Source organism: Spermophilus citellus (genome assembly GCF_964194105.1).
Source record: "Spermophilus citellus genome assembly, chromosome: 1".
NCBI lineage: Eukaryota > Metazoa > Chordata > Mammalia > Rodentia > Sciuridae > Spermophilus > Spermophilus citellus.
The window spans coordinates 230,699,266-230,713,023 of NC_138182.1; the positions used below are offsets into that span (position 1 = coordinate 230,699,266).

At 40.6% G+C, this 13,758-nt stretch overlaps 1 protein-coding gene across 2 annotated transcripts; it reads left to right on the top strand.

Moving 5' to 3' along the window:
• The first annotated feature begins 1,214 nt into the window (after positions 1-1,214).
• Positions 1,215-13,193, top strand: F2RL1 (F2R like trypsin receptor 1). 2 transcript variants are annotated; one of them, XM_081288060.1, is made up of 3 exons: positions 1,215-1,560; positions 7,556-7,594; positions 10,766-13,193. In XM_081288060.1, exons 1-3 carry the CDS (start codon positions 1,479-1,481, stop codon positions 11,875-11,877), a joined length of 1,233 nt encoding a protein of 410 aa, XP_081144186.1. In that variant the 5' UTR covers positions 1,215-1,478; the 3' UTR covers positions 11,878-13,193. The 2 variants fall into 2 exon arrangements, with proteins under 2 accessions (XP_081144186.1, XP_081144187.1); XM_081288061.1 differs by lacking the exon at positions 7,556-7,594.
• The last annotated feature ends 565 nt before the right edge of the window (positions 13,194-13,758 follow it).

Genomic DNA, 13,758 nt, shown 5'->3' on the forward strand with positions numbered 1-13,758 from the left:
TACCCCTAAATTCAATCCTGGGACCATAAATAAATAAATAAATAAGTAAATAAATAAATAGAGGCCAGCCTCAGTAATTTAAAGAGACCCTCAGAAACTTAGCAAGATCCTGTCTCAAATTAAAAAAATAAAAAGGGCTGGAGATGTAGCTTAGTAGTAAAGCCCCTTTAGGTTCAATCCTCAGTACCAAAAATAAATAAATAAATAAAATTAAATTAAAAAGTAAGATATTATCAACAGGATGAAGGCCTTTGTGCACCCATTTCCAATTCCACATTCCTCCTTCCCTTATCCATTTGTGTGTGTGTGTGTGTGTGTGTGTGTGTGTGTTTGGCCCACACACCTATATGTGCTAGGGATTGAAACTAGAGCCTTGTGCTTGCTAAGCACCTGCTCCACTGAACCACGCCTCCAACCCCTGTATTTTGTTAGACTATGGGATCCAAGTGCAGAAGAGGCCGTGGTGGAAGCAAGGATAGAGCAGCGATTAACAGAAGAAAATGTCAACCATAGACTCAAGTTCAAATATATAGACATTTATAAAACATGAACCATGTGATTGGGCAATTTAATCTTCCTAAACTCAATTTTCTGATCTGTAAAATGGAAGAGTAACCATACTTATTGTGTGGTTACTGTGAGGATTAAACAAGATAATAATGTTCTTGAAGTGTTGGCACTTGGCACTTAAAGTACAATAACAGTTTCAGGTAGTTTTCCCACGCTCCAGTTCACAGAGGAGCAAAGGGCCTAGCGGGCGTGAGGAGGTTTGTTCAAGGTCATAGCTGTTCAAGGTAGAGTAAGTAACTAATCCCTGACCCTTTCTGGCTACCTTCCCTGGTATCCACAGGGGCCTGCCTGCCTGCCTTGATTTTCCGTATTAGAAACTCACTCCTGGCCTCGCAGTACCCTTTACACTGGGAAGCCCCCCATCTGCGTATCATCAACGATAATGGAAAGTAAGGCTGGTCAAGGCATTTTCAGCGCAGGTGAGGGAGATTGCCAACACTGTTTCTTTAGGAACGATTAAAGGTTAAAGGTAGTTCCAAGCACTGCCCAAGTCCGGAAGGACCCGCGCGGTCTCAGCCTTCCTGTCATTTGCATTCCAATGCAACCACCTCACCCGCCCAAATTCGTCTGGCCGTAGATTCCCGCAGTGACTGAGACCTTGGCAAGCCAAGACAACCCAGAGTAGGCGGGTGGCAGTCCCTGGCCAGGAGGCCGGGGGCGGGGACTCGGCGCCAAAGGTTCGAAGGGGCGGGGCCGAGGTGCGCGATCCAGTCCCAGGGCGTGGCTTCTCTCAGGTGCGCTCAACGGCTCGGGTTTCAGTGAAACTGATCCGAACCTGAGGAAGCGCGCGCAGAGTCTCTGATTAGAGGCAAGTGAAATAGGGGCTTTTTCAGGGTGTATCGAGTGTGACACTGAGTTTCAAATCAGTAGCGGCGGATTCCCCGCCCGGCGTCGGAGCTGCAGGAAGGATGCGAAGTCGAAGCCTGATGTGGCTGCTGGGGGGCGCCATTCTGCTGGCGGCCTCTGCCTCCTGCAGTCAGACCACCCGAGGTAAGAAACTAAGCCTAGGAGGGCTCCTACGGCTGAGGAGCTGGAGTCTGGGGCACTCTGGGCAGGTGGTGGGAGCGGGACTAGTGCACCAACAGCTTGCTGCCCCCATTACTACCCCGCGAATCCCTCAGTCTCTTAGTAGCTATAATGGGGGGATCCCTGCACCTGGAGGACCCATCGGAGGGACATCCAGGAGTGACTGAAGTCGGTGGAGACCGGCTGAAGGCAGAGGTGGCCTCAGGGACTTACTCACTTGTTGGAGAGGGTCTTGGACAGGGCACTTTAAATTCGCAGGTATTGGTGTGGAGAAGGGAAGGGCAGACAGGAAAGGAGTGCCTGCTTCTAAAAGGTACGCTGAGAACTCGGCCTTTGCTCCCTTGAGTTAGTTCTTTTGCAAACACTTAAGTCATTAGTAGCTTTTCGCACACTCTGGCGACTTCCTCTGGGCTGGTCCCGCGGGGCCGTGGATTAGCTAGTTGATGGCTCAGGGCAGCGGGGAGTGGGTGGGAGCCCGCGGCCTGGAGCCTTTTGTCTCGCTTTTTGAACCCCCCTCTAACCACTGCAACTTTTTCTTTGGGGTCTGCTCCATAATGTCCAAGACCCAGCGATGGATGACCTGCGTAGAAAAGCAGGCCGGACTTTCAGGCCATTTGGGTGTCAGGTAGATTTACAAGTGGAATTTCTTGGATCTTGCTTTATGTTCGACTAGGTAACCTTTTGGCTCTGGAATTCCTGGCCCTTCCATGCTATTCAGAGGGCAGGCTGGGGGCTACTCAGGTCCGTAGGCCTGAGACTGCCAGCCCTGGGAACAGAAGAGTAAGGAAGCTGTGCAGGGCGGTGCTCTGGGGCCAACTTGTGCTTGGCGCCCGAGTTTGATGGGTGGGCTGTTCCGGGGGTGTTTTAACTGGCGCTGCTAGAAGTACAATCTCTCTGGCTGAGCAGGTCTCTAGGGGTGTGATGCTGACTGAGGTGCTTCTGTTTGGAGACTGCCTCCCATAGGTAAAGGGAGATTTGAATTTCCCTGAGCAATTTGCAGATGTGCTGTAAAAGGCAGTTTCACACTTTTATCCTCTACATAAAAGACATTGTAAAAAGAGCAAATCACAGTGAATTAGACTGTAGAATGTGATTCTTTTCTTTCTGGAGTTACAGAAAAGAGTGTTTTGATCTAAGTTTGAAAATTGCACCACTGACACACATTTTATTGTTCAGTATCAGAGTAAAGGCATTTATTCATTTGGGGGGAGTATTGAAACTGTTATTAGTGCCTCTCCATTTGCCTTTCTTTTAAAGTTGGAAACTTAAAACCCAGGAGCAAAGGTTAATGTATGCAGACTTTAAAAATATGAAGGTAGAATGAGGAGTGGGATAGCTGGGTCAAAAGGTGGTTCTATTCCCAGGTTTCTAAGGAATAATCTTTATACTGCTTTCCATATTGGCTGCACCCATTTGCCCAAAGTACTTAAAAACAGCATACTACAGGGACACAGCTACATCAATGTTTATTGCAGTACAATTCACAATAGCTAAATTGTGGAACCAACCTAGGTGCCCTTCAGTAGATAAATGGATAAAGAAAATGTGATACACACACACACACACACACACACACACACACACACAGGAATATTATCAGTAATAAACAAGAATAAAATCATGGCATTTGCAGGTAAATGGATGGAGTTGGAGAATATAAAGCTAAGTAAAGTTAGCCAATCCCCTCAAAACAAATGTTTTCTCTGATATAAGGAGGCTGATTCATAGTGGGGTTGGGAGGGGAAACAATGGGAAGATTAGAGGAACTATAGATGTGGCCAATGGGTTGGAGGGGACGGGAGGGGCCATGGGGGTAGAAATAAGTGTGGAATGAGGTGGACATCATTACCCTAAGTACGTGTATGAAAACACAAATGGTGTAAATATACTTTGTATACAACCAGAGATATGAAAAATTGTGCTTTATATGGGTAATATAAATTGTAATGCATTCTGCTGTCATGTATAATAAATTAGAATAAAAATTTTATATGATATGTCAAGAGCTTTGTAATGTTGTGAACAACCAATAAAAAAAATGAAAAAAAAATTTAAAAATGTGAGTATAGATGATTCAACACTATGATTCAGATAATTCTATAGGAAACATCCCTGATTATTTGACTTATTATTGTTTTCAGAGTGAGACTGGGAATGGACAGTATAAAGAATTCACCTGCAGTATAAGGTGAACTTGACTTCACCATGAAGAAAAATCAAGTTACTTGTTAACCAGAGCTATTTAATATTGCACCATGGTTTTTATTTCTCCTTCACACTTGTACTCCTTTGCAGAGTAACTTTCCTAGGTTCTTTAAGTAACAGGAGACTTTCCTCCCAACCTGCAATTAAATTGACTTTGATACAAAGTAGAGTATCATCAAAAGTTTTCTGCTCTTTGCTTGTTTTCTTTTAGCTTGGTCCTTCTATGTGCTCCCCAGTTTTCTAAAGGGCAGATTGGATTTGATTTTCTTCCCCAAAGCCTCACTCCAAAAGGCTGCATCATAGAAAAGAACTAGCCTAGAATAACCTCATTTTGTAGGTAGAGGACCATGGATAGGGGAGGGAGCAAGTCAAGGAAAACACTCCAGCAGCCCTCTCTCTTTTCTCTCACAATTGTTGTGAATAATTATTTGTGTAAATACAGTAGATAAATGGATAAAGAAAATGTGGTATATATATATTAAAATGTAGTATGTATGTATGTGTGTGTGTGTGTATAAAAACTCTGTCTCCCCACCAGGGCATAGACTCCTGAAAGCCAGGGACACTACCATAGCCTCCATCATCTCATCTCGTCCCAGTCTTCTCACCTAAACAACATTAGTAAACATCAAAGGAAGAATGAAGTGAGGGAACTTGCATAGAATGACTGCTGGTCAGAGGCAGTGTGGTACTTAGTTAGCTTCTATTAGACATTTATTCTTTATACCATGCCCCAAGCCCGAAAGGGCCCCTGTGGTTCAGTCATTCCATGGTACAAATGAAAACAGGAAAATATTTAATAAAATCATCCCAACCTCAGTGTAAAATAACCACTCCTGACATTCATTCTCAGCTCCATATCATCCTTTTAAAAATTAGTCTTCTATTGATAGACACATGGAATATTTTCAATGATTTATAACATAAGAGAAGAGAATAATGAACATGAAGACGGGGCTTTAAATTTGTGCTTGATTCCTTTTGTTTGCCTTGGAGTTATTAATTAACTTTGATAGGTGATGTTTCATGAAATCTGTATTTAACTTCTTAATGTCTTATTGGCTGGTCAGCTGTTCAAGAAAACACTTTATCCTGAAAGAACACTTTGGAGATTTTCTATTTTCTTTTTCTTTCCTTTTTTGGTACCAGAGATTGAACCCAGAGATGCTTACCCACTGAGCCACATCCCCAGCCCTTTTTTATATTTTATTTTGAGTCAGGGCCTCTTTAAGTTGCTTAGGGCCTTGCTAAGTTTCTGAGGCTGGCTTTGAACTCACGATTCTCCTGCCTCAACCTCCCAAGCAGCTGGGGGAAATTTTCTAAAAGATCATTTTCTAAAAGATACTTAGGAAGGGTACCCAACAGTTGAAATCTTTTATTTTTCAGCCTGTGCTCCCAAAGGTTGAGAGCAAAAGAACATTTGGGTTGAGGGGATAAGAAGAAGGTTAACACAAAGTACTTGTTTTATCTTGATTTGGTGGGAAGAATGGGTCCAGTGTCAACTAGAATTATCTATACACAAATAATATAGCAATAGGAAGACAGTATTGTAATACTGTCCTATAATTTTTTAAATTTTACCTAATAAATCTATTCATGGCCAACCTATAGAAATGTGTCCATACTTTTATAAGGGAACTGTAAATGTCACAAATTATTGTGACATTTTTTGGTAGATGTTGATATTAACATTTTTTATTTCCTATATTGAATAATGATCCAGTAAATATACATACCGCATGAGTCCTCTTTTTTCACCTTCTCCTCTTCATTTTTGTACGTAACTCAATGCCCCCTTTCTTTCGTTAATAATGTATTTCCTTGTTCCTTTTCTCTCTTTATTTTAGCATTCTTATTTAAAATAGATTTTAGTCTCTCTTCACATGAACTTTCTGCATTGATATGTGCTGTTTTTAATGGAAAAATTTAACTGCATAGAAATAGAATATTAGTAATGAATCTCATGTGCCTATCATACAACTTAAATGATTGTTAACTTTTTGCTAAACTTGTTTGGTCTATACCCACTTCTCACCCCTCCTCTCTGGGTTTGTTAATTTTTTTCTTGTTGTTGTTACTGGGGATTAAACCCAGGGACTCTTTACTACTGAGCCACATCCCCAGCCCTTTTTATTTTTATTTTGAGATAGGGTCTCACTAAGTTTCTTAGCGCCTCACTAAGTTGCTGAGCCTTGCCTTGAACTTGCTGTCCTTTGCCTCAGTCTCCTGAGTCGTTGGGATTGCAGGGATGTGCCACCAGGCCCAGCTCTGGGTTAGTTTTTAATAGCTTTATTAAGATTTCCATACCATACAATTCACCCATGACTTTTAGTATATTCATTGGATTGTGCACCTTCACCACAATTTTAGAACATTTTTATTATCCCAAAAGAAACCTTAGCTGTCTAAAACTCCCCATCTCCAGTCACTGACAACCATTAAGCTAGTCTCTATGGGTTTGTCTATTCTAGACATTTAATATAAATAGAATCACACAATATTTGGTTCTCTATGACTGATATTTTTATTTAGCATAATTTTTTCAAAATTATGTCATAGCTTGTATTAATACTTCATTCATTTTTCTTTTTATCTATTTTTTTTGCTGTGTTGCTCAAGCTGGTCTTTAACTCCTAGGTTCAAGCGATTCTCCTGCCTTAGTCTCTGGAGTGTTGAGACTTCAGGCAATGTCACCCACCACCATACCCAGCTACAATGCTCCATTTCTATGGGGGTTTTTTTGGTACTGAGGATTGAACCCAGGGTGCTTAACTACTGAGCCACATCCCCAGCCCTTTTTATTTTTTATTTTGAAACAGGGTCTTGCTAAATTGTTGTGGCTGGGCTTGAACCTGAACTTGGCAATCTTCCTGCCTTAGTCTCCAGAGTCCTTGGGATGATGTCATGCACCCCTTGCCCTGCTAATACTTCATTTCTTTTCATTGCCAAGTAACATTCCAGTGTATGGATATTTCTCACTTGATTCATCTGTGGTATTCATCTGTTGATAGACATTTGGATTGTTTTCATTTTTTACTACTATGAATAATGTTTGCTCTATGAATATTCATGAACAAGTTTTTGAATGGACATATGTTTTCACTTCTCTTAGATATATTCCCTAGGTGTAAGTGGCTGAGTCATATAGTAACTCAATTTAACCATTTGAAGAGTGCCAGATAATTTTCCATGGTGATTATACTGTTCTATACTCCCACCAGCTGTGTCGAGAGGCCCAACAATCCCTGTGATTTTAAAATAAATCCCAGATCAAATTTCATCTTAAAATATTTTATAATGTATTCATTAAAGATAAGGGATTTGTTTTCAAACATATATGTAATACCATTATTATACCTATTAACAACCCCCTGCCTGCCACCTTTATTTTTTTTTAACTGTGCTAGAGATTGAACCAAGGGCCTCACATATGCTAGATAATCACTCCACTGCAGAACAATATCCTCAGTCCCTGCTTCCCTTCACTTTTATTTTCTTTTGAGGCATGGTCTAGCATCTTGTTAAATTGTCCAGGCTGGCCTGAAACTTGTAATCCTTCTGCCACAGCCTCCTGTGTTACTGGGATTACAAGCATATGCCACCACATCTGTCTGCCAATAATTTATTAATATAATCAAATACTCAGGGTTCAAATTTCTAATGGCCTCATAAATGTTATTTTAATGGCTTCTTTGAATCAACATCTAAATAAAGTGCATATATTATGTGACATGTATCTTAAATCTTTTTTTAGCAGTGCTGGAGAATGAACCCAGGGTCTTGTACATGCTAGGTAAGTGCTCTATCACTGAGTTACAGTCCCACTCCTTTTTTAAAATCTTTTAATTTCACTTCTACATTTCTTTTTCTCTCTCTTTTTTTTTTTTTTTTTTGCCTTACAATTTATACTTTGAAGAAACATTGTCCTTTATCCAGTAGCAATTCCCCAAATCTGACTATCTTCTTGAGGTGTTATTTAACGTTTCCCATTAGCCCTTTATTTCTATTAATTTGGTAATTGGATTCAGGTGCTGGACTGGTGTTATGGATTGTATGTTTGTAACCCACCCCCATTCACATGTTGAAATCTAATTCCTAGTGGGATGGTATCAGGAAGTGGGCCATTGAGAGATAATAAGATCAGGGTGGGCAAGAGCCATATGTAAATGCTATTTGTGCCCTTAAAGGCTGGAGAACTAGCTCCCCCTTTCTGTGGTGCATGGATACAGCCGAAAGCAGGCAATCTGCAACTGGAAGAGGGCCCTCAAACTCTACCATGCTGGGGCCGGGATCTCAGATTTCCATACTCCAGAACAGTGAGAAATAAGTTTCTATTGTTTATAAGCCACTCATTCTTTGGTACTCTGTCATAGCAGCCCAGATGGACTCGGACAATGAAATCAGGTTCCTTTTTGGTAGGGTTACCAAAAAGGTAACAATAAGGTACATGTTTCCTTAGAGGCCCAAGATGTCTGGTTATCTTTTTTTTTTTTTTTTTGGTACTAAGGATTGAACTGAGAGCACATTATCACTGAGCTACATGGGTAAGAGTTCAGTATTTGAAGGACACTATAATACATAAGAATAATTTTTTTTTTTTTTAATTCAAAAACTCATTTTGAGGACAGGGTTGTGGCTCAGTGGTAGAGTGCTTCCCTAGCACATGTGAGGCCCTGAGTTCGATCCCTGATACCACATAAAAATAAATAAATAAAATAAAGGTATTCTGTCTACAACTAAAAACAAACAAAATAAACTCATTTTGGAAAGTTATAAAAGAAATAGTCAGGCATAGAGGTATACACCTGTAATCCCAGTGGCTCAGGAGACTAAGGCAGGAGGGTCACAAGTTTAAGAACAGTCTCAGAAACTTATCAAGGCTCTAAGCAAGACCCTAAACAATTTAGTGAGAACCTGCCTCAAAATGAAAAATAAAAAGGGCTTGGGATGTAGCTTAGCAGTAAAGTACACCTGGGTTCAATCCCTGGTACCAAGAAAAAAAAAAAAAGTAAAAAAAAAAAAGAAGAAGAAGAAATTGAAACAATAGAGATAGGTCTGTCATAAGTGTATGAGTTTCCTGAGGCTACCATAATAAATTTCCATGAACTCTTGGCATAAAACAAAAAAATATTCTCTCATAGTTTTGGAAGGCTGGATGTCTGAAATCAAGATGTTGGGATGACTACATTCCCTTCAAGAGGTCTAGAGAAGAATCTGTTTCTTCCCTTTTCTGGTTTCTGGTGGTTGTTAGGCATTCCTTGGTGTCCTTTGTCTTATACTATGGCATTATTCCAGTCTTTGCCTCCATTCTCTCATTACTTTCTACTGTGTCTTCTTCTTTGTCTCAAATCTCCCCTTCTTAAAAAGACACTTGTCCTGGATTAGGGCCTAGCTAGATAATCCAGGATAATTTTCTCAAGATCCCTAATTATATCTGCAAAGACCCTTTTTCTAAATAAGGTAATCTTCACAATTCTGAAAATTAGGACCCAGACATTTCTTTGGGGGAAACTACCTTTCAAAACTAAGTAAAACTGAAATACTGACTTCTGTAACCTCCAACACTCCACCCAGGCTACCCACTATTGGTCCTACATAGGGAAGCCTTAGGAAGTGAGTAATTTTGCTGAACATAAGTGCAAAGATACAAGGAGGAAAAGTGGTGGCTGAGCATAAGAATTATCAGGTGAACTCACTAGAGGGATAATATCCTTCCTGGGTATAATATTATGGTACACGTGTCTCTGCATGGTGGAGGCCTACTGTTTTTTATAATTAAAGTAATATTCTTTAGTGTTCTCATTTCCTCCTAAAGTCCAAGAGCATTTGTTTGGGGAGGGATGAAGAGTGGATGTGTTTGTTTGTTGGATTTTTTGTTTATTTTGAGAGAGGTTCCCACTATGTTGCCAGGCCCGCCTCCAAATCCTGGATTCAAGCAATCTTCCTGCCTCAGAGGGGCTGGGACTCCAGGCACATGCCATCATGCATGGCTTGTTTATGAGTTTTATTGTTAAATTCATAATGTAAGGGAAGAGGCATAATTTGTTAAAACTTGGTATGTTACATCTTGAAAATGAGAACACAAACTTGGTATCACTGTTCCAGTGATCTTGAGCTTCAAAAACTTGCCTGCCAGCAAGCAGCTATGGAAAGGTCTCCAGGAAACCAGCACAGAAGAAGGGAATTCCTGCCCTCCTTGTGGGTGGAGAGGGAATGTCCCTTGTAATCCTGGGAATCTTCCTTGCCAAGCTCTGGCATAGGGCTTGACTGAAGGCTAGGCTGGATCCTGGCTCAGGACCAGAGTAGGATAGACAGCCATTACAAAATGAATAATTAGAAACCTGATGTCATGGTAGGGCTTCTATCTTACACAAGTGTTCATAAAGCAGTTACTTCATGATCCTAAACTTATTTTTACTAGTTGACCCATGAAAGCACATGAGTAAGAATAATCAAGAACTAATGAGTATGCACAGTTTTTCTTTTTTTTCTTTTCTTTCTTTTTTTTTTTTTTTTTTTTGTACCTGGGATTGAACCCAGGGTATTTAACCACTGAGCCACATCCCCAGACCTTTTTTATTTTTTTTTATTTTTCATTTTGAGGCAGGGCCTCACGAAGTTGCTAAGGCTGGCTTTGAACTTGGATCCTCCTGCCTCAGTCTTCCAAGTCATCGGGGTTACAGGCACATGCCACCACATCTAGCTAGTATGCAGTTTTTTAAAATAAATTGAAATAACTGTCATTTTTCTTCAAGAAATCTTTTCTTGATATCAAGTTTCCCATGTGTGCTTCACAACTCTCAATAAAAAAGTGCCTTCACCCAAAGAAAGCCCTTATAAGCATTTTGTATAATATTCTAATATTATATTTCTGTCTTCCTTTAAATATTTTCATTTAAGCAAACTAGACTTCCTGCTGAAGCATTCAATTCAGCAATAACCCTTGTCTGCTTTTCTCACACAGGATCCAATAGAACCTCTAAAGGAAGAAGTCTTATTGGGAAGCATAATAAGCCCCCTTCAGTCACTGGAAAAGGAGTTACGGTGGTACCAGACTTCTCTGTGGATGAGTTTTCCACGTCCCTCCTCACTGGAAAGCTCACTACTGTCTTTCTTCCAATTGTCTTCACAACTGTATTTGTGGTTGGTTTACCAAGTAATGGCATAGCCCTATGGGTCTTTCTCTTCCGAACAAAGAAGAAGCACCCTGCTGTGATTTACATGGCCAATCTGGCTGTGGCAGACCTCCTCTCTGTTATTTGGTTTCCCCTGAAGATTGCCTACCACATACATGGCAACAACTGGATCTATGGGGAATCTCTTTGCAAGGTGCTCATTGGCTTTTTCTATGGCAATATGTACTGTTCCATTCTCTTCATGACCTGCCTCAGCGTGCAAAGGTATTGGGTCATCGTGAACCCCATGGTACACACCAGGAAGAGTGCAAACATTGCTATTGGTGTCTCCCTGGGAATATGGCTGCTGATATTGCTGGTCACTATCCCCTTGTATGTCATGAAGCAGACCATCTACATCCCAGCCCTTAACATCACGACCTGTCATGATGTTTTGCCTGAGGAGGTGTTGGTGGGGGACATGTTCAATTACTTCCTCTCTCTAGCCATTGGAGTCTTTATGTTCCCAGCCTTCCTCACAGCCTCTGCCTATGTGCTCATGATCAGAACGCTCCAATCTTCTGCCATGGATGAACACTCGGAAAAGAAAAGGAAGAGGGCCATCAAACTCATTGTCACTGTCCTGGCCATGTACTTGATCTGCTTCACTCCCAGTAACCTTCTGCTCGTGGTGCATTATTTCCTGATTAAAAGCCAAGGCCAGAGCCATGTCTATGCGCTGTACATTGTAGCCCTCTGTCTGTCCACCCTCAACAGCTGCATTGACCCTTTTGTCTATTACTTTGTTTCACAAGATTTCAGGGATCATGTGAAGAATGCTCTCCTTTGTCGCAGTGTCCGCACTGTGAAGCGAATGCAAGTATCCCTCACCTCCAAGAAATTCTCCAGGAAATCCAGCTCTTATTCTTCAAGTTCAACAAGTGTTAAAACTTCCTATTGAGTTTGCCAGCTCTACAGATGGAGTTTTACAGGAGCTGAGGAGCCTGCTTACTGACGTGGGAGGTGGCTGTTATTTCTTAAACAAGCAGGGCTTAGCACAGGCCATTGTCTGTGTAGCTTCTCCCAGGATTGCTTGAAGCTTCCTTGTTTGCATGAGAAAAGCCTCCCACATTAACATAAATGTGTGTGAGAATTCTCCTACTCAAATATCCTAAAAACTGAACTGACAGAGCAAGATGCAGAAGATAGTGGAAAGACAGGAACACAGTTACCTGCAAAAACTGCACCTGGTGTGAAGGCTAGGTTTCTATCTGAAACTGTTTCTTCTACAAACTGAAACTATTTCTTCTGCATTTGGGGTCCATCTTAGCCTTGTTAGGGCTTGAGGGCCTTCAGAGAGCATCAGTCTGATTGACTTTGCAAACGAGGAAATTTAACAAGGTAAACGAGCTGGTTGGAGTCTGATTTCCAACCAATAGTGAGCAGTGAGCTTGGGTTGGGCGATAGAATTCAAATGTTCAGGGAGCAGCATTCTTGTGCACTTCATTAAAATCACTGGGGATCTTATTAAAAGTATAAGTTACTCAGTTTCCATAACAAGAGCTCAGGTGATGGGAACAGAGACATTTTATAAACATTGTAACATTTTTGCACTTGAATATGAGAATTACTGAACTGAGCTTTGCTACCACTTGACAAGGTGCCAAAATAGTTTCTAAAACGAAAAGTCTGTAAGAATGTTTTGTGCTGGGTGCTATGGCTCACACCTGTAATCCCAGCAGCTTGGGAAGCTGAAGTAAGAGGATTCCAAGTTCAAAGCTAGCCTCAGCAACTTAGTGAGGCTCCAAGCAACTTAGCGAGATCTGTTTCAAAATTTTAAAAAGGTTGGGGATGTGGCTCAGTGGTTAAGCACCCCTGGGTTCAATCCCTGGTATATAAAAAAAAAAAAATGTTTGGTGCCTTTTTGTGTTTAGCTTATAATGAAATTCCCTGGTTGACTTATTGGGATTTTCAGTTATTTCTTTATTGATCCTTTGAGTTCTTGTGTGTATTACTATTCAAGAAAAATACGATGAGGATCTTCAACATGTAAACACAAATTTTGTACAACTTTTTACTAACTTCAGTCTGAGTAAGAGTATTTTATAACTAAAAATAGCATTTACCACTTAGTATTTTTAAAAATTGTTGGTATATTTATTGTGAGTTTTGTTCACCTCTTACGAGCTATGAAATTGCAGAGTCTCCATAGGGTTTGAACCCATCTGTTTGGAAAGTAGCAGGGATGTACAAGAATTTGCAGCATATTTAAGAAGACCATTGGGGCTGGGGTTGTAGCTCAGCAATAGAGCACTTGCCTAGTGCATGTGAGGCCCTGGGTTTGATCCTCAGCACCACATAAAAATAAGTAAATAAAATAAAGGCATTGTGTCCAACTACACCTACTAAATAAATAAATAAATAAATAAATAAATAAAAGAAGTACCTGACTCCAGATTGACTTTATATACCTGTTGTATTTGTGACTTTAAAAATGGTTTTATGATTGTTTTGGTTGATAAATAACACATGATCCTTTTTCTACAACTTCTTTCTGAGTTATGATTTTGCTTTGTTTGTTTGAAGGAGGGAGGAGGAGAAAGAAGCAACAGCCTTACTCTTCCAAGAAGAAATAATGTGACTTTTTTTTTGGGGGGGGAGCTATGCTAGAGAGCAAACCTTCGCATGTTTATACCATTTTTTCAGAAAGAATATTGTACATATTCCTTTGTGGCAGTTGTTTTTCACTTAGTATGTTTTAGAATTCTTTCCACACCTGGTTCTAGAGATTGACTTCCATTTTTAAAGGATACAGACTCCTTTTTTGGGGGGGGGCATTAAA